Source organism: Gopherus flavomarginatus, chromosome 5, assembly GCF_025201925.1.
Source record: "Gopherus flavomarginatus isolate rGopFla2 chromosome 5, rGopFla2.mat.asm, whole genome shotgun sequence".
In the NCBI taxonomy this organism is placed as follows: Eukaryota; Metazoa; Chordata; order Testudines; family Testudinidae; genus Gopherus; species Gopherus flavomarginatus.
In genome coordinates, this window is record NC_066621.1 from 5,887,077 (window position 1) to 5,907,135 (window position 20,059).

General features: G+C 54.8%; 2 protein-coding genes and 1 pseudogene across 8 annotated transcripts in view; 2 read left to right on the plus strand and 1 right to left on the minus strand.

The window, feature by feature from the left end:
- MTCH2 (mitochondrial carrier 2) overlaps window positions 1-20,059 on the minus strand; it is a 60,135-nt gene that overhangs the window by 39,481 nt on the left and 595 nt on the right. For 2 of the 7 annotated variants that reach the window (XM_050956938.1, XM_050956939.1), the window contains exons 2-12: window positions 18,322-18,406; window positions 17,377-17,483; window positions 16,898-16,924; window positions 16,457-16,513; window positions 11,810-11,867; window positions 11,442-11,493; window positions 11,180-11,239; window positions 10,455-10,548; window positions 10,048-10,099; window positions 9,442-9,509; window positions 8,336-8,411 (exon numbers count right to left, since the gene is read on the minus strand). In XM_050956938.1, coding sequence (XP_050812895.1) covers window positions 8,340-8,411; window positions 9,442-9,509; window positions 10,048-10,099; window positions 10,455-10,548; window positions 11,180-11,239; window positions 11,442-11,493; window positions 11,810-11,867; window positions 16,457-16,513; window positions 16,898-16,924; window positions 17,377-17,483; window positions 18,322-18,406 — 732 coding nt within the window. In that variant the 3' untranslated portion in view covers window positions 8,336-8,339. Of the gene's footprint in view, window positions 1-7,596; window positions 7,804-8,335; window positions 8,412-9,441; window positions 9,510-10,047; window positions 10,100-10,454; window positions 10,549-11,179; window positions 11,240-11,441; window positions 11,494-11,809; window positions 11,868-16,456; window positions 16,514-16,897; window positions 16,925-17,376; window positions 17,484-18,321; window positions 18,407-20,059 lie in introns of those variants that run through there. The other 5 variants (XM_050956941.1, XM_050956943.1, XM_050956937.1 and 2 more) reach the window with 4 other exon arrangements.
- LOC127051394 (glycine N-acyltransferase-like protein 3) lies at window positions 4,814-6,167 on the plus strand (annotated as a pseudogene).
- LOC127052878 (phospholipase A2, minor isoenzyme-like) lies at window positions 18,413-19,993 on the plus strand. Its single transcript, XM_050957015.1, has one exon. The coding sequence runs from the start codon at window positions 19,427-19,429 to the stop codon at window positions 19,991-19,993; it is 567 nt and encodes a 188-aa protein (XP_050812972.1). The 5' UTR covers window positions 18,413-19,426.

Genomic DNA, 20,059 nt, shown 5'->3' on the forward strand with positions numbered 1-20,059 from the left:
CTGAACTACCTGTCCAGTACAAAGGCTGGGCAGGAATGTGGACTTTTGCAGTCTATGACAATTATTCCATCCCCATGCTACTGGGGGAAGACTTGGCCAACCAGGTGAAGCAGGCCTAGAGAGTGGGAATGGTTACACGTAGCCAAACCAGGCAAGCTTCCAGACCCATTCCTGTTCCTGAGCCGTCCACATAGGCCCCGTCTGTGTTACAAGAGACCCAGACAGAGGTAGTGGACCAGGATCCCATGCCAACAACGGAAACAGCCACAGTGCTTCCAGTCCCAGACCAGGAACTGGAAAAGCAGCCAGCACCAGAACCGGTGCCAGCACTGACGAAGGTGCTTGCAAATCCATCTTCAACCCCAACGCCAGAGGGCGCCAGCGAGCCTGAACTGGCAGAAGCCGCAGACAACCACACCCAAGAGGCTCAGCCACAGCCTGAAACACCCCCTGGTGCACCAGTGGAGAGCGGCTCACAAGCAACAAAAACCACCCCATCACCTACATCACTTCCAGAGGGTCCAAGCCCAAGTCCACAGTCTAAGGAAGAACTGGTGACCCCAGCCTCAAGGGAACAGTTCCAGACTGAGCAGGAAGCAGATGACAGCCTTCAGAAAGCTTGGGCAGCGGCACGGAGCACCCCAACGCCTCTCAGCTCTTCTAATCGATCCTGGTTTGCTGTAGAACAAGGACTTTTATACAAGGAGACTCTCTCTGGTGGACACCAGGAAGACTGGCATCCGCAAAAAACAGTTGGTGGTTCCAACTAAGTACCGGGGGAAGCTCTTAAGCTTAGCCCATGATCATCCCAGTGGCCATGCTGGGGTGAACAGAACCAAGGACCAGTTGGGGAAGTCCTTCCACTGGGAGGGGATGGGCAAGGACGTTGCCAAGTATGTCCAGTCTTGTGAGGTGTGCCAAAGAGTGGGAAAACCCCAAGACCAGGTCAAGGCCCCTCTCCAGCCACTCCCCATAATTGAGGTCCCATTTCAGTGAGTAGCTGTGGATATTCTGGGTCCTTTCCCAAAAAAGACACCCAGAGGAAAGCAGTACATACTGACTTTCGTGGACTTTGCTACCCGATGGCCGGAAGCAGTAGCTCTAGGCAACACCAGGGCTAAAGCTGTGTGCCTGGCCCTAGCAGACATTTTTGCCAGGGTAGGTTGGCCCTCCGACATCCTTACAGATTCAGGATCTAATTTCCTGGCAGGGACCATGAAACAACTGTGGGAAACTCATGGGGTGAACCACTTGGTTGCCACCCCGTACCACCATCAAACCAATGGTCTGGTGGAAAGGTTTAATGGAACTTTGGGGCCATGATACGTAAATTCGTCAATGAACACTCCAATGACTGGGACCTAGTGTTGCAGCAGTTGCTTTTTGCCTACAGGGCTGCACCACATCCCAGTTTAGGGTTCTCACCGTTTGAACTTGTATATGGCCACGAGATTAAGGGGCCATTACAGTTGGTAAAGCAGCAATGGGAAGGGTTTATGCCTTCTCCAGGGACTAACATTCTGGACTTTGTAAGCAACCTAAAAACACCCTCCGACACTCTTTAGCCCTTGCTAAAGAAAACCTAAAGGATGCTCAAAAAGAGCAAAAGGCCTGGTATGACAGACATACCAGAGAGCGTTCCTTCAAGGTAGGAGACCAGGTATGGTCTTGAAGGCGCAACAGGCCCATAAAATGGAAGCATCATGGGAAGGGCCAGTCACGGTCCAAGAGCGCCTGGGAGCTGTTAACTACCTCATAGCATTTCCAAATTCCTCCCTAAAGCCCAGAGTGTACCATGTTAATTCTCTCAAGCCCTTTTATTCCAGAGACTTACAGGTTTGTCAGTTTACAGTCCAGGGAGGAGATGATGCTGAGTGGCCTGACAGTGTCTACTACGAAGGGAAAAAAGACGGTGGTGTGGAAGAGGTGAACCTCTCAACCACCCTGGAACGTCCGGAGCGGCAACAAATCAAGGAGCTGTGCACTAGCTTTGCCCCATTGTTCTCAGCCACCCCAGGACGGACTGAACGGGCATACCACTCCATTGACACAGGTAATGCTCACCCAATTAGAACTCCACCCTACCGGGTGTCTCCTCATGCCCAAGCTGCTGCAGAACAGGAGATCCACAACATGCTACAGATGGGTATAATCCGCTCATCTACCAGTGCATGGGCATCTCCAGTGGTTCTGGTACCCTAACCAGATGGGGAAATATGCTTTTGTGTGGACTACCATAAGCTAAATGCGGTAACTCGTCCAGACAACTATCCAATGCCACGCACCAATGAGCTATTGGAAAAGTTGGGACGTGCCCAGTTCATCTCTACAATAGACTTAACCAAGGGGTACTGGCAAGTACCGCTAGATGAACCTGCCAAAGAGAGGTCAGCATTCATCACCCATGCAGGGGTGTATGAATTTAATGTGCTTCCTTTCGGGCTGCGAAATGCACCTGCCACCTTCCAGAGGCTGGTAGATGGTTTACTAGCAGGACTGGGCGAATATGCAGTTGCCTACCTCGATGATGTGGCCATCTTTTCAAACTCCTGGCCCGAACACCTTGAACACCTGGAAAAGGTCTTTAAGCGCATCAGGCAGGCCGGGCTAACTGTTAAGGCCAAAAAGTATCAAATAGGCCAAAACAGAGTGACTTACCTGGGACACCAGGTAGGTCGAGGAACCATAAACCCCCTACAGGCCAAGGTGGATGCTATCCAAAAGTGGCCTGTCCCAAAGTCAAAGAAACAGGTCTAATCCTTCTTAGGTTTGGCCGGATACTACAGGCGATTTGTACCACAATACAGAAAAATTGCTGCCCCACTGACCGACCTGATCAAAAAGACCCAGCCGAATGCAGTTAAGTGGACTGATGAGTGTCAAAAAGGCTTTACCCAATTTAAGGCAACGCTCATGTCTGATCCTGTGCTAAGGGCCCCAGACTTTGACAAACCATTCCTAGTCACCACAGATGCATCTGAGCAGTTCTCATGCAGGAAGGACTGGATCACAACTTCCATCCTGTCATGTTTTTCAGCAAGAAACTGTCTGACAGAGAAAGCCACTGGTCAGTCAGTGAAAAGGAATGCTACGCCATTGTGTACGCCCTGGAAAAGCTACGCCCATACGTTTGGGGATGGCAGTTCCAGCTACAGACCGACCATGCTGCGCTAAAGTGGTTTCATACTGCCAAGGGGAACAAAAAAAAATTTCTTCGATGGAGTTTAGCTCTCCAAGATTTTGATTTTGAAATTCAACACATTTCAGGAGCTTCTAACAAAGTAGCTGATGCACTCTCTCATGAAAGTTTCCCAGAATCCAGTAGTTTAAAAGTGTTCTTAAAATGTAGAAGTCTGTTAGTTATATACTTAGTAGTATATGTAAAGGTGCATGTGTTGTATTAATCTGGTTATTTTTGAGTTCTAGGAAGAAATTCCCCACTGTCTGCGATTTGGGGGGCGTGTCATAAACAGATAGTTAAGGGTTAATGTCTCTTTCACCTATAAAGGGTTAACAAACAGTGACCTGCAAACACCTGACCAGAGGACCAATCAGAAGACAAGATACTTTCAATTCTCGTGGAGGGAAGCCTTTGTTTGTGGGTTTTGGGTTTGGCTTTGTTCTCTCTGAGTCCTGGATGGGGCAAGAGGTGTAACCAGATTTCTGCCAATCTCCCTGCTATAGTCTCTTATCTGTTCAGAATTGTAAGTAGAAAAGGCGGTCATAGCCTTTTAATTTGTTTTCTTTTTCATTTGCATATGTGTACTTGCTGGAAGTAGCTTAAATTGTGTTTCTGCTGGAGAAAGTTTCTTTCTATTGTTTATAAGTTGAAAAACCCTGTAACTGTTTACTATCTAAAGTGCAGAGATAAACCTTTTACTTTTATTTTTTTTTTTATTAAAAGCTTTACTTTAAGACCTGTATAATTTTCTTTTCCCCCTTGTTGAGGCTCGAGGGAATTGAGTCTGTACTTAACAGGGAAGGAGAAGGAGGGGGAGAAGGGTGGAATCCCTTTGTTTAGATTCACAGAGCTTGAATCTGTATAATTCTCCAGGAGCCCAGGGAGGAAATACCTGGAGGGGAGGAGAGGGAAGGGAAATGGTTTATTCCCCTTTGTTGTGAGACTCAAGGAGTCTGGGTCTTGAGGTCCCCTGGGAAGGTTTTGGGGAGACCAGAGGGTATCAGGCCCTAATAGAATTCCTGATTGGTGGCAGCGCTACAGATCTAAGCTGGTAATTAAGCTTAGGGGAATTCATGCTAATACCCATATTTTGGATGCTAAGGTCCAGAATTGGGAATGATATTATGACACCAGCCTTGCGGGGGACACACCTACACCCATCCCCCAAAATGCTCAAGGAGTCACTCCTTACCCCAGCCTAGGGGTCAGGACACCCCAGGGTTCAGCCAAGGAAGTGGGGGGTCATGACCCTCCTCACTCCCTGGCAGATGTGAGGCCATCACCACGGCCCCACACAGCCCCAGGCCTTGGGCACATGCTGCCAAGGATTTCCCATCCTGCTCCGGGGCAGGGCTGAGTCAGCCCTAGAGCTTCGCCAGGGGGCAGGGGCAGCCCAGCCTGGCCAAGGAATCTCCTTGGTCCCAGGATGGGGAGAGCAGGGGGAGGGGCAGCCTGTGACCCTTCGGTATCCTGGGACGGGCAGCCAGAGGTCCTTGACCCCAGAGCTGTCCCCTCTGAGGGGAGGGGGCTCCAAGCACAGAGCCCCCTGCTCCCCGGGCAGGGGGTTCGCTGCCCCGAGCCCTGGTGCTTTCATGTCAGGGAACTGAGCTTAGCCAAGGCAAATGGGCAGCGATGACTCTGCTGGGGCTGGACTGGGCCTTGTCAGACAGCCCCTGTGCTGAGGCTGTGGGAGTGTGTCGACCCCCTTTCCCCCCCCGGGGTTCACCTTCCCCCCATGTGCCACCTCCTGGCTCGATCCCCTCCCCCCACAGGGCTCACCCTTCTCCCCATGTGCTGGGGTCTGGCTTCATCCCCTCCCCACAGGACTCCCCTTTCTCCCCCACCCCAGGTCTATGGCCCCTCAACCTCACCCCCCTTCTCGCTGTACCAGGTCAGTCCCCTCCAGCTTCCCTCTCCTCCATGGGGGGCACTGGGGGGAGCAATATGGGGGCTAGAGCCACCCAGGATTTGCCATAGCCTCCCCTCCCAGTGCAAAGGCCAAATGTTACACAGCAGCAGGGGTGGCAATGCCATACCATGCCCCCCGTAGCTCTGGGCTGCTGCTAGCGGCAGCGCTGCCTTCAGAGCTGGGTGGCACACCCCTCCCCCACAGGACACTCTCCCTGCCCCCCACCATTTTCTGTCCAGCCCAGTTCAGCCCCACAACCATGAAGAGGATGGCGCTGCCAGACCCTGCTCCCCTCCTATGCCATGTCATACTAGCTCAATCTCTGCTCCCCAGGCTCACTCCCTTGTACCAGGCCAACTCCCCAGCCCCTGGCTCACTGCACCCCATCCCTCAAGCTGAGTCAATCTCCCCCTGTGCTCACACCTCCCATGTTGTGTCACTCCCCTCCCCTAGATTTACCCCTTCCCCTGCCCATGCTGGTTCTATTCCCGCCACCCCAGCCATGAGGACCCCCTCCCCTCCCCTTGCCAGGCCAATCCCCTATCTGCTACCCCACCCCACCCAGCATCTCATCCCCCCCTTCCTTGTGTTGCAGGCCTAACAAGGGGCTCAGGCTGGCCCCCATGTCGCCCGCCAACGCCATGCTACTCAATGACACCCGGACATTTGGGGGGAACAGCTGGAGTCTGCACTACCTGAGTTTCCTAATCCACCACTTCCCCAGTGCCTGCCTGCTGGACCCTGAGGGGACCCCATCTCCTGGTGCCTCTCTGACCCCCTGGCTGTCCTGACACACAGTTACACCCTCCCACAGCATCGGGCCTGCGCCTCATGGGGTGCACAATGGGGAAACTGGCAGCACAACTGCATGCCCGCGGCTTCCCTGTTTACACCCGGGTGCTGCTCCACAATGAGGCTTCATTGCACAACCTGCAACATCTCAGCTTCCGCATCCTGCCTGGGGTGTTCTACCTGCTGGTGGTGAGGCCTGGGTTCGCCCAGTCCCAGCCAGCCAGTGCCCTGGACTCAACCCAGGACCCTGCACCCAGCTCTGGGGAACAGCCACGCGTCCAATAGCACACGGGGAGGGGAGAGGTGAAGGGGACACAGCCTAGGGCCCTGCACCCAGCTCTGGGGGACAGCCACACTCTGCCAGCACGTAGCCCTGGGGGAGGGGAGGAGACAGGGACATGGACCAGACCTAACCAGGGACCTGCCATCCCCGAGAACGGGACACATTGACCAGCCACCACGGGAGCTCAGCTGTCAGCCCTTGGGAAGCCGGGGCCTGGTAAAGGAGACACTCATGTTCCATTATCCCCTGGAACAGGGCAGAGGCTCAGTAGGGGGCGCTCTCCCCTGGCAGTCAGTGCCGAACCTGAAGAGACCAGGGTGAGGGCTCAGCAGGGGGTCTCTCCTGCTCCCTTCCCCAGGCAGTTTGAGACTAGCGTAGCTGAAGTTAACGCATTTTAGATTGAATTAAAATTCCTTACTTCGTTCAGCAGTGGACATGAGAGCGATCTGGGATCAATTTATCACATCTACACTACACGCGATAAAGCGAACCCCAATAGTGTAGACATACTGAAGGAGAATTTTCTGTAATAGTTTTGCTGCCGGTGTGCCTCAGTTTCCTTCTGTACGTTGCATGTCTTCCCAGTGGGTGCCAAAGGGTTAAAAAGCTGCTCCTAGGGCAGAGCAGGGACAGGGGAGAGGGTGTCCCATGGCTGGGGGCAGGACCTGGGCATTCAGGATCAAAACCAGGACAACGGAGGCTCCACAAAGGAACAGAGTTGGGTTTTGGTGGGACTCAGGAGCTCCCAGCTGGGACTGAAAGAGACGGAGACAGGATCCAGTTTTGGCTCTTCAGCAGCTCGGCTGGGTGGGGCCCTGGCCTGTGTCTTCACCTTCACTTCTCTCTGCAGGCCCAGGGACCCCCCAGGGCGAGTTCCCAGGGACAATAAACCGTGTGCTATGTGGAAAAGGCTTTGGGATGTCACTGCAAACACTGGCTGGGGGACACTGGTCCCCACAGAGCAGCCAGGTCTCTCCAGGAGTCTGGCTCAGTGCGACGTGCCGGGCAGAGCTCGTGGGGTGAAGCAGGAGGGCCGGAGCCATGTGCTTGGTCCTGGAGGAAGAGAGAGTCCCCTTGGGGGGCTGGCATGTCACAGGGTTCCTCCAAGGACTGGTTTAAAAGCTGAGGTGTAGCACTGATCCTGGGGAACCACAACAGGGAGCAGCGCTGTGGGTCCCAGGCGGGGGCACCAGGCCAGTGTGGGGTGTCACAGCCAGAACCGGCAGCAGAGAAGGGCAGGCACATCTGCTGGCAGACGTGGGGTAGAGGCAGCCCTGGCCCCAGCCAGGGAGCAGCCCCACCAGGGCACAGTGCATCATCCCGTCTGTCCCCTCCCTTCCCAGCCAGGGAGCTGGCCCCCCAGAGCAGTGCCCCGACCCCCAGCCGGCCTGCGTTGCCCCAGGACTTTGACTCTCAGACCTGCACACAGTCTCCATTTCCCAAGATTGAATCATTATTTAAAAAACTGTATAGAAATCACCACTCTCCCATCATTCAGTGCGTCTGGGCCAGCCTCTGGCCCGGCCCTGGGCCCCTCGCCCAGCTCCGGCCTCAGCGGAACCGCTTCTCCTCCCGCACGTACAGCTTCCCCGCAGGTACCTTCCGGAAAAACAGGCTGTTGCCTCGGCTCATGTTCCCCTGCACGGAGAGGAAAGGAGACAGCTGTCAGGCTGCCCTGGGCAGCTTCCCTCTGCCTGTCACCCAGGCCCAAGTCTGCCAAGTCCCCCCACCAGCCCTTCTACCCACACAGCAGGGCCAGAGCTTCCCAGCCCTTTTATAACCTCCACCCTGAGATGTCATCAGGAGGAGGGAGAAAACTTGTTCACTGTAGCCTCTAAGGATAGAACAAAAAGCAATGGGCTTAAACTGCAGCAAGGGAGGTTTAGGTTGGACATTAGGAAGAAGTTCCTAACTGTCAGGGTGGTTAAACACTGGAATAAATTGCCTAGGGAGGTTGTGGAATCTCCATCTCTGGAGATATTTAAGAGTAGGTTAGAGAAATGTCTCTCAGGGATGGTCTAGACAGTATTTGGTCCTGCCATGACGGCAGGGGACTGGACTCGATGACCTCTCGAGGTCCCTTCCAGTCCTAGAGTCTATGAGTGCCAGGCACGGCTGCCCCACACACGGCATCACTGCACTATGGGGCCGGGGCGAGGCCAGGACATACCTCCTTAAGCAGCTGGCTCCAACAGTCTAACCAGGAGGAGTAGTTGGGTGCATATGGGGGGAGGCCACCAGCCAGCCTGCAAGAGAGGAGGGGGGGGGAGGAAGTAGCACTGAGCGGTGTCCCATGTGCCCCCCACTCCCTCGCATGGGGAGTGGGCCACAAGCCCTGCTCCAAGCCTGTTAATGCAGCTCAAACTGTGCCCCACCAAGGCCTCTCCAGCAGCCAGTCACCCCCTGCTGGCCACCACAGCCTCTTCCCAGAGCCCTCCCTGGCCTCCCGAGCACCACTTCCTGTCTGAGCCCTTCTGGGCTATGCAGTGTTAACTGGACAGAGCTGCCTGGCTCAGGCCAGGTCCTAGGATCCCCAGCTGCCCCCTGTCCATTCCCCCATGGCCAGAGCTTCCTGCCCCTGCCCCCAGCACTACAGCAGGGCAGATGGGCACCAGGAGAGCAGCCTTTCTCCTGGGGACAGAGCTGGTGTTGTCTAGTGAGATGGCCAAGGGCCGCAGCAATATTCCCAGGGGGCCGGGGGCAAGGCTGATTCGGGAGGGCAGATCTCCCCCCACCATCCTACCAAGTCCCAGCTGTACTGCAGGGCGGCAGGGACAGGCTGTCACACCCAAACACGCCCGGGTCTATTCTGGGAGGCTTCAACCCGTGATTTCGCTCCTGCCAAGCGTGACACGGGAGGGGAGGCGTTGCAGGGCCATGGCCAGGGAGCCCAAGAGGCTGCCAAGTGTCTGGGGAAGAGGGGAGCCACAGGAGCCTGCGCGAGGGGAAGGGGGCGAGCTACAAGCACAGCCGGGATGAGCTCCATGTCAGGTTGGGCAGAGCCCTCTTGCCTGCCAGTGCCAGCTGTTCGCATTCCACATCAGCAGCCAATGACAGCAGCTCCACTCCCCCTCTGAAGGGTTTCTCCCCAGCACCCGAGGGGCCGGAACATCGTCATCCCAGAGCAAACCCTATAGGATGTGGCGAGGAGATGCTGCTTCTCGCTGCCTCCTGTACAGGACCCACTGCGTCCCCTGCTCCTCAGAGCTGGGGCAGACAGCCTTGCATCGTAGGGAAAGGGTGCAGCTGGCTCGGGCCGGCGTGCGGGGCACTCACCCACAGTTGTTGATGGCCATCAGGTTGGAAACGAGCACAAAGGGGTATGTCAGCATACTGGCGAAGAACTGCAGGCATGAGAGACGGGCCAGTTAGCAGGGCAGGGCGTTGGCTCCGCAGCCATGCCCGGAGGCCCCCCAGCTCCAAGGGGCACAAGGAATGGAGAGGGAGGGCATCTCCGTGGGGCAGAGACCATCTGTGCAGCTCCCGGCACAGCAGGGCACTGCTGCAGTCTTCTCCATGTGCTGGGACCCTGGCACTCACTGACTTACTCCTGGGCGAGGAGGTCTTTGTCCTTCCCTGCCCAGGTCACCAGAGAGCACATGGTGTGAGCCAGGCAGCAGTGCCTGCTCAGGACAGGTATGGGCTGGAGGGGCAGGGCAGTGGGAGGGGGCCGGCTGGGCAGAGCACCTGGGGCGAGGCCAGGCCAAGGTGCACTAGAGGGTGGAGCGCTCACCCACCATGCAGCACCAGCTAGTGATTTAGACTCACGTAAGGGCACCAGCCTAACACCTCATGGTTCCCTCAAACTGGCCCCTCCCACCCCAGGGCAGCTCTGTGGGGCTACCTCCCCACACCCCTGAGAGGAGAGTAGGGGTTACACACGCACTCCAGTGACAGCCTGTGAGTAGCTCTTCATCTCGCTGATGGTGGAGACCTGGAGAGGGAGGGAAACGCATTGAACAAGGAAACCCGAACCCTGCCACAGCCCGGTCCCTCCATCCCCAGACACAGGGGGCTGCCTCTGCCCCAATTTCCCACACCGAGCCTGCACAGTGGGCTCCACCAGGGCCTGAAACCCAAACTGCCCCTACGCGGGTCGTGGCCGTTGCTAGGATAGGCTCCCCGGCCAGGCGCTGGGCGACTAGCACACAAAGCGGAGCGCAGGTCGGGCCCAGCAGAGATGAGACCTTCCCAAGCCGAGCAGGTCACCCCCCCAGCCCTCCCGAACTCCATTTGTCTGCAGGTCCTACACCCTGGGAAGCCACCAGCACAATGCTGCAGAGGCCTACCCCGTTCTCCAGTGCATAGGTATTGATGAGGTAGGCCAGCATGTTACAGAGCCACAGCGACAGCACGTCACCCAGCAGCCGGGGAACGAGCCCCCTGAAAGAAACACAGCAGGTGAGTGAGCACGGGGTGCCCCCCGCGCCCAGGCTGGCAGGAGCCCCCGCCAGCATAAGGGGCAGCCCCTCTCTTGCAGAGATGAGCTGGGCCCCGCCCCACAATCCAAGGCAGCTCTCTCCCCCGTGCAGCACGTGGGGGCTGCGGCACAGCGAGATTCAGGGACTTGCTCCCTCACAGGGAGCCCGTGGCAGAGTGAACCCAGGTGTCTGAGTCGCAGGCTAGCACCCTAACTTCCTTGCCAGCAGAGGGGAGATTGGGAGACCTCTGGGATGTGATGCAGGGCCCAGAAACAGCACAGTGGCCAGTGGTGGAGCTGGGATGAGAATTCACAGCCCCTTCCCGAGTCATAGGGTGGAGCTGGGCCAGAAGAGTCCCTGCTGCCCTCCCTGACAAGCTGGATGGGCCCTCATGTCTCAAGGGCACCCACCTCCATTGCCACCCCTGCCTCCCAGGGGCTCCCACTCCCCGTTCCCACCCCTGCCTCCCAGGGGCTCCCACTCCCCGTTCCCACCCCCGCCTCCCAGGGGCTCCCACTCCCCGTTCCCACCCCCGCAGGGTGCACACACCCGCCTCCCAGGGGCTCCCATTGCCTCCTGGCCACAGGACTCACGCAAAGAAGCCCAGGATGCCCTCTTCCCGGTAGATGGTGACGAAGGGGCTGAAGATGCCACTGGGCCGACGGAAGAGAGGAGAGGGACGCTGTCACATGTGGCTCCCCGAGGGAAGGGACTGCGGGTTAGCAAGTCCTCAACTGCCCCCTGCCAGCCACCCACGTGCCAACTCCCCTCCACCCCCCAGACCACACCAAATACCCACTGCCCCGGCAGCGCCTGCAGGACACCCGGTCCCGGCCCCTCTCACCGTGCCCTTACCTGTACTTGGTTTCCCTGCCAATGAACTGCACCATGCATCTCAGCGTGATCACTGTGGGCAGAGCCAGATACAGCAGGGTCAGCGTGGGGGAGCCGGGCTGCACCCCCACCGCCCCACTCCTGTGGGGTCAGACACGGAGCCTTTGCCCTCTGAACTCAGGGCATCAGCATGGGCTCACAGGCCCCAGCAGCCTAGGATTAACAGGCTGATTCAGCCAGGTGCCTCCTGGCCGCGGGGCAGAGCTCTGCTGAGGAATGGCTGGGCCTTGAATTGTACCCATCCCATTACCTCACCTCTGGTTTCCGTGGGTGGATCACATGGAGCAGGGCTGGGCGTGAGCCCCACCCCCACAGCGCCGGGTACCTACCGTGGAAGGGATGGGTGACGAGTGTCGCGGCAGAACGAGCAACCATCTCTCGGGAGGTCTGGAACAGACACGGTCCATTAGGGCTCAGCCTGGGCACGTGTGCGGCTGACAGGCGTGGCATGGGGGCGGTGGGAGAGAGGTGGCAGAAGATGGGGCAGTGGGGGGCAGGTGGAAATGCTGGGAGGAGCCGCTCAGGGGGCAGCTGAGTCTGAGCGTTCCCAGGCTGCATGAGATGGAAGGTGCCAGGAGCCAGCGCCTCACAGCTCACATGCCACTCTGCCACTGGCCATGCTGCTGGCCAAAATCAGCACAGCCCTGCAGCTTGGGCCACTGGCGACTGGATGCCTAGCACTGGGGGCAAGCCCAGGCCTCCGTCCCACACAGCCAGATGCACCTGGAGTGCAGCAGGAGGCAGTGCCTGAAGGACATCAGGCTGCCACACCGTGCCCTGCTGATGAAATGTGGCGTGTGGGGCATGTGCATGTGCCAAGAGCCTGCAGGAAAGGAGGGAAGGGGAGTGATGCCATGGTGCGGGGGTGGAGAGAGGTACAAAGCAATGGACACCCCAGGGAGCAGGTGCAGCCAGGACCCTGCCAAGGGGGAAGTGCTAGGAGATGACTCGCTGGGCCGGGAGGAGAAGGGAGGGCTCTAGCAGGGGGAGATGGGGATGCACAGTGACCCTGGCAGGCCAGACGCCAGCTCTAGCCCAGGCTGCAGGTGTTAGCTGAGAACGGATAATCTCCTAGCTGGAGCCCAGACCAGGTCACCTGTCTGGCAGTTGCGCTCAAGATAGGGATTCGCCTTTTAAGGCTTAAGCAGAAGTCTAGGACTGGAAGGGACCTCGAGAAGTCACCTAGTCCAGTCCCCTGCACTCATGGCCGGACTAAGTATTATCTAGAACATCTCTGACAGGTGTTTGGCCAACCTGCTCTTAAAAATCTCCAACGATGGAGCTGCCACAACCTGACCAGGCAATTTATTCCAGTGCTTAACCAGTTAGGAAGTTTTTCCTAATGTCCAACCTAAGCCTCCCTTGCTGCAATTTAAGCCCATTGCTTCTTGTTCTGGCCTCAGCGGTTAAGAACCTCCTGGTAACAACTTTTTATGTACTTGAAAACTTATGTCCCCCCGTCTTCTCTTTTCCAGGCTAAACAAACCCAATGTTTTCAATCTTCCCTGATAGCTCATGTTTTCTAGATCTTTCATCATTTTTGTTGCTCTTCTCTGGACTTTCTCCAATTTGTCCACATCTTTCCTGAAATGTGGCACCCAGAATTGGACACAATACTCCAGTTGAGGCCTAATCAGCGCGGAGTAGAGCAGAATTACTTCTCTCGTCTTGCTAACAACACTCCTGCTAATACATCCCAGAACGATGTTTGCTTTTTTTGCAACAGTGTTACTCTGTTGACTCATATTTAGCTTGTGATCCACTATGACCCCCAGATCCCTTTCCGCAGTTCTCCTTCCTAGGCAGTCATTTCCCACTTCGTATGTGTGCAACTGATTGTTCCTTTCTAAGTGGAGTATTTTGCATTTGTCCTTATTGAATTTCAACCTATTTACTTCAGACCACTTCTCCAGATCATTTTGAATTATAATCCGATCCTCCAAAGCATTTTCAACCCCTTCCAGCTTGGTATCGTCAGCAAACTTCATAAGTGTATTCTCTATGCCATTATCTAAATCACTGAAGATACTGAACAGAACCAGACCCAAAACAGATCCCTGCAGGACCCCACTTGTTATGCCCTTCCAGCATGACTGTGAACCACTGTGAACTACTCTCTGGGATCAGTTTTCCAACCAGTTATGCACCCACCTTATAGCAAGTAGCTCCATCTAGGTTGCATTTCCCTAGTTTGTTTATGAGAAGGTCATGAGAAACAGTATCAGAAGCTTTACTAAAAATCAAGATATACCACATCTGCCACTTCCCCCCTATCCACAAGGCTTGTTACCCTGTCAAAGAAACCTATCAGGTTGGTTTGACACGATTTGTTCTTGACAAATCAGTGAAGTTACTTATCACCTTATTTTCATCTAGATGTTTGCAAACTGATTGCTTAATTATTTGCTCCATTATCTTTCCAGGTACAGAAGTTAAGCTGACTGGTCTGGAATTCCCTGGGTTTTCCTTATTCTCTTTTTATAGATTGGCCCCGTGTTTGCCCTTTTCCAGTCTTCCATGACTTTCCAAAGATAATTGCTAATGGCTCAGATATCTCCTCAGTCAGCTCCTTGAGTATTCTAGGATGCATTTCATCAGGCCCTGGTGACTTGAAGACATCTACCTTGTCTAAGTGATTTTTAACTTGTTCTTTCCCTATTTTAGCTTCTGATCCTACCTCATTTTCACTGGCATTCACTATGTTAGACGTCCAATCGCCACCAATCTTCTTCGTGAAATCCGAAACAAAGAAGTCATTAAGCACCTCTGCCATTTCCACATTTTTTGTTATGTTTTTCCCCCTTCATTGCGTAATGGGCCTACTCTGTCCTTGGTCTTCCTCTTGCTTCTAATGTATTTGTAGAATGTTTTCTTGTTACGCTTTATGTCTCTAGCTAGTTTGATCTCGCGTTGTGCCTTGGCCTTTCTAATTCTGTCCCTACACACTTGTGTTATTTGTTTATTTTCATCCTTTGTAATTTAACCTAGTCTCCACTTTTTGTAGGACTCTTTTTTGAGTTTCAGATTATTGAAGATCTCCTGGTTAAGCCAGGGTGGTCTCTTGCCACACTTCCTAGCTTTCCTACACGGTGGGATAGTTTGCTCTTGTGCCCTTAATAATGTCTGTTTAAAAAACTGCCATCTATCTTCAATTGGTTTTTCTCCTTACACTTGCTTCGCATGGGATCTTACCTACCAACTCCCTGAGTTTGCTGAAGTCGCCTTCTTGAAATCCATTGTCTTTATTGTGCTGTTCTCCCTCCTACCATTCCTTAGAATCATGATCTATCATTTCATGATCACTTTCACTCAAGTTCAAATTCTCAACCACTTTCTCCCTATTTGTCAAAATCAAATCTAAATCCCCCAGCAGCGTTCTCCACCTTCTAAAATAAAAAATTGTCTCCAAAACATTCCAAGAACTTGTTGGATAATGTGTCATTTTCCCAACAGATGTCTGAGTAGTTGATGTCTTCCCATCACCACCAAGTCCTGTGCTTTGGATGATTTTGTTAGTTTAAAAAAAGCCTCATCCACCTCTTCTTCCTCGTTAGGTGGTCTGTAGTAGACCCCTCCACCATGACATCACCCTTGTTTTTTACCCCTTTTATCCTTACCCAGAAACTTTCTGGAAGTCTGTCTCCTATTTCCATCTCAACCTCAGTCCAAGTGTCTACATTTTTAATATATAAGGCAACACCTCCTCCCTTTTTTCCCCTGCCTGTACTTCCTGAGGAATCTGTACCCTTCTATACCAATATTCCAATCATGCGTATTATCCCACCAAGTCTCTGTGATGCCAACTATGTCATAACTGTGTTTATTTACTAGCATTTTGAGTTCTTCCTGATTATTCCCCATGCTTCTTGCATTAATATACAGACATCTAAGATACTGATTTGACACCCCACGGCACCCCAGTTCTGTCTTGCCTCTCCCTTATCCCTGCTATAACAGCCCATGGTCCTCCCAAATGCAGTGTTTAGACTCTATGGAATGCTTGGCTGGGCTGCCTGCGTTCATCTCACTTGCAGTGTCTGTATTCCAGGCCGCAAGGAAATAGGTATATTTTGCTTTAGAACTCTGAAAATGTTTGACCTGAATTTGTGAGCTCAGGCCCGGGAATTGTCCCCCACCCAACCGCAAGGACTAGCAAAATCAGATGGGCCATCAAAGAGCACCACCATACACACGACTGGTTAATGGCCCTATTGCACCTGGGAAACGCTAGGTGCAAGGAAGCTTGTCGTGTGGGCTTGAGAGCTGAATGAAGGAAATAAGAAAGCCCCAGGCAAATTTCCCCCTTTTTTGGCTGTTTGAACTCTGAAGGGCCAGGGACTCTAAACTGAAGCCAGAGATCCCCAGGGGCTGCCTCCTGGGTCTGCCTGGAAAGACACTTTGAATTGTCTCTCACTACAACTCTGTTACTCTTGGGATTCAGACGGTAACTCATTGGTGGGTCTGTTTGCTTGCTTTAACCTGTACAAAACTCTCATTCCTTTTTCCTAGTTAATAAACCTTTAGATAGATTATTACAGGACTGGCTACACCTGTCTTTGGTGTAAGACCCAGGGTGCTGAGTGATCTGGGGTAAGTGACTGGTCCCTTGGGACTGAAAGCAACCTGAATGTGATGTGATTTTTGGAGTAAGTGACCATGTATCACTAAGTCCAGTTTGTCTGCATGGCAAGACAGGCTGAAGAGTGTACAGGGACTGTCTGTGACTCCATGGTCAGACAGTTGCAGGGATCCAGCAGCTCACAATTGATGAAATCTAATTCCAGCACACGCTCCCAGCCTGGGGTCGCTGCCCCCTTTCTGACAGTCTGCCTTGAGGTAGGCACTCACAGGCGTGAGCCCTCCAGACAGCATGACACACTTCACCCCAGAGGGATCCAGCTCCAGCAATGGAGGATCTGCGAGCCCCACACGCTGCCCTGGCCACTAAGTTCCCTTGGGCGTGGGCCTTCACTCACCTCCTTGATGACCTGCTCCAGCGAGGACAGGGGCTCCTTGAGGCTGGACCCAGGCTCCTGGGGAGAGGGAGTGAGAGAGGTTCAGGTAGGAGAGCTCCCCGCTACCCACTCCCCGAATGACACTGCCCCCTCCTACAGAGCCAGGATGGAGATCAGCAGGGCCAGCCTTGGTCCCCTTTGTTATTCCATATTCCCAGTGCAGTAGCACCTAAAAGCGAGCCAGGCCAGGCCCACCCTGCAGCTCGCTGGGCCCATATACCCAGGCCACCGCCCCGCCCCCTTTCTTCCCTGAACTCACCAGGCTTTGCATGAGTGGACATCTCCCCAACCCCCTGTGCTCCTGAGAAGGCACGTTCCTACCATCTCCCCTCTCCCTAGGGCAAGGCAGACCTTGGAGGGGTATCTACAAGGGAAAGGACCCAGAAACCAGCTCCGACATACCTCCTCCTGGTCAGCTTCCTGGTACCGCTAAGGAACAAGGGGACAGGGTTAGCACAACAAAGGCCACTGGGGTATGGAGGCCTCGTTGGGCCCAGGCAGCCAGGGAGGGGCACGCAAGCATCAGGGCTTCGCTGCCCCCACATTCAGGCTGCAGCTGCCTGGGTAGGCCGGGATGGGACAGAATGCTATGGGGACTGACAGCAAGTGGCCTCCAACACTCCCACAGGGCAGACAGCCCCGGGGCCCGTTAGAAATCACAGCGAGCCCTGAGAGAGGAGCCGACACCCTGTTGGGCCAGAACTCAGCCCTCTGGACGTCGCCTCTCTGTGGAGCAAGAGCACAAGGGACCCCCTTTGGACCTGGACAAGTCCAACCGCCCCCTGTGAATTACCCAACCCCTCCAGGGTGGGCCAGCTGCGGCCATGCAGACAGCTGCTCGCGAGGGGTTTGCTACGACCTTCCAGCCCCGCCCGGCGTACCTGTAACACCTGACTGTGTACGATGGTGCCGATGGCGCCTGAGCAGAGTCTGGGAGTCAAACCTTTGAAGAGCCCGGCTCTTCCATCTATCTTCATAATGTGCTTAGCTGCGAAACACCACAAACGTGAGGGGTGCCTACCCCACGACCCCAGCCTATAAAGCCTGTTTTAAAGGACGTTCCCTTGCTGTGCGATTAAAGAAACATGAGTTGTTCCTTCACGCATAACTGCCAGGCCCTTCCCCTCCCCGTGAGCCCTCAGAGAGGCAGACTTCCAGCACTGGGGCTACAAGAGTCATGGTCACATCCTCTGTGAGCCAGCCACAAAGGGGACTTGACACACGCTTTGCCAGCTGGGCGCACAGCAGCAGCACTCTGGAGATCAGGAATCAAGGAGGCAGCATATGACTTTGCGATAGGCTAACCAAGGTACATATGTTTGGCACATTCATTCTGCTAGGTAGTGGGTCTGCAATGTGAGAGACCAGGGCTCTAGTCCCAGCTCTTCATGAAATGACTTTGTGCAGCTTTGCGATCAATGCCTTTGTTAGAGAGAGGGCTAATGCTTGTCCGCCTGCTAGGGATGGGGTACGGGATCGTGGTTAGTGATGAGAGCTGTGAAGTGCATGGAAATACAGACAGCAGTGAGTAGAAGTGAGATTTGAACTCCTGGTCCCCTGGTTCCCAGCTCAGTGCACTCTCTCCAGGGTGACAAGGTATCTGGAGGTGAAGTCAGACTCCTTCTCTCAGAACACACCAGCTTTGGTGGCACAGCCCAAGGGTGGAATCCCCCCAGGAAATCCAGAACAGCAGAGAGGTCTGGCCTCACCCCCCAGGCACAGAGGGCTCCTCCATCTTCACACCAGTCACTACAACCCCCGCCCTTTGCGGCTTCCTTTCCTGTCCTATCCCCAAATCCACATGCATGCCACAGACAGGGACTCACCATACGCAAAGAGCCCCGGCAGCTGGTAAACCTGTCGCCCAAACAAATTCCTGCCCAGGGTCGGCGGAAGCGGCTCATATCCCACCTTCAAAACAAACAAACAGTCTGCAGCAATCTGCCCATGGGCCATAACAAAGCCTGGTGATTTTCTGGTGCCTCCTTCTGGCCCGGGACTGTCAGTGCCCTGCTGCTAATTGAAGGGTTCAGAAGCCAAAGACGCTATATTTAGTGGTGGACCCAAATGCCTCCACAGTTCGCCAGTGGGAGGGATCCAGCTCAGCCTGCGGGTTAACCCTTTGTCAGCAAGACACAGGGAGAGCGTGAGCCCGGGTGGCTGCTCTTTAGAATTTCACAGAAGAGTCCCAAATACATTCAATTATTTTCCCCCAAAGAAAATTAAGGACCAAGCCTGAATTAAATCATCTCCCATCTCTGGACAATACCTTTCCCCAACACTCCCCCTCCCTGGCCCGCTTCCTCCAGTGCACAGCACATCACCCTCGTTCATTCCATCTTCCCAGAGTAGGTGGCAAGACCCAGTATCTGTGAAGAGCCCTGCACACATCTGGAGCTCTCCCTTATCATCCTTGGTATCCACACACTCCAGACACCAGATTAGATATAAAGCTGTTGAGCGTGGGGCGCCTGCCAGACAGATCCAGAGCCAGTCAGCATGATCCTGACAAGCATAGGTCATTCCCAGCAATCTGGTTTGCAAGCAGCTCTGCTGATCTCCCAGCTGCTCCTTCTGGTTACAAATGGGTTTCGCTTTACAACAATTTCAAGGGGTTTCACCACTGACACTTGCATGCCCTGCAGATCTAGAGTGAGATGCCTCCATCATGCCACTGTCTGGGAGTACAAGGGACCGCCCTGGGGGCTCAAGGGTTAAATGCTCTCCCGCCCCTGGAACATGGCCTCTTTCCAGCCAATGATGGCCACAAGTGGGCTCCTACACTGGGCTAAGACCTGACAGCCAGCCAGCAACACCAGGTAAAGCAGAAGGGAGCTGGGCAGTTCTACGGAGCACAGGATTGGAGGAGAGCGCCGCAGAAAGACAGCCAGCCACTCTGGGCGTCAGATCGTTTAGGCTCCCCCAAAGCAGATGCCCACGGACCCAATGAAATTTGCTATGTGGCTCATGCTGGTGACCTTGTTGTCACAGTCTGCCCATGAGGCTCAATGCAGCAGGCGAGGGAGACGCAGCCTTCTGGAGCTGGGTCTCACTCTGTGGTGTTACCGGCAGAGACTGCAGACCCCGCTGTTCGCTCTCAACCTGTACGGGTGCTACTGTGGAACTGGGGGCTCCGGGACACCCCTAGATGCAGTGGACCAGTGTTGCTTCCTCCATGACTGCTGCTACCGCCACGCCAGGGTCTCCTTAGAGTGCCGGGGGAGAGTGAAGTGGCAGCCCTATGAGTTTGCGTGTAGCCAGTCGGGGACAGAGTGCCGCTCTCAGAGCGTCTGCGGCAGGATGGCCTGTGAGTGCGACAGGCAGTTTGCAGAGTGTCTCACGGCAGCAAAGCCCAGGAAGAGGCATTTCTTCTACAACAGGCGAGAGCTATGTGCTGGTCCCAAAGGCTCCTGCCCGGTCACGTTCCCCAACAAGGCCGAAATCCTGCACCGGAGAAAGACGCCTTCCCCACTTCTCCGAGCAAGGGCTCTGCGCTAGGAGCCAGGCACAGAAACCCCTCCCTGTGACTGAGCGGATTCTGCTTCATGGGGAGGTGCGAAGATC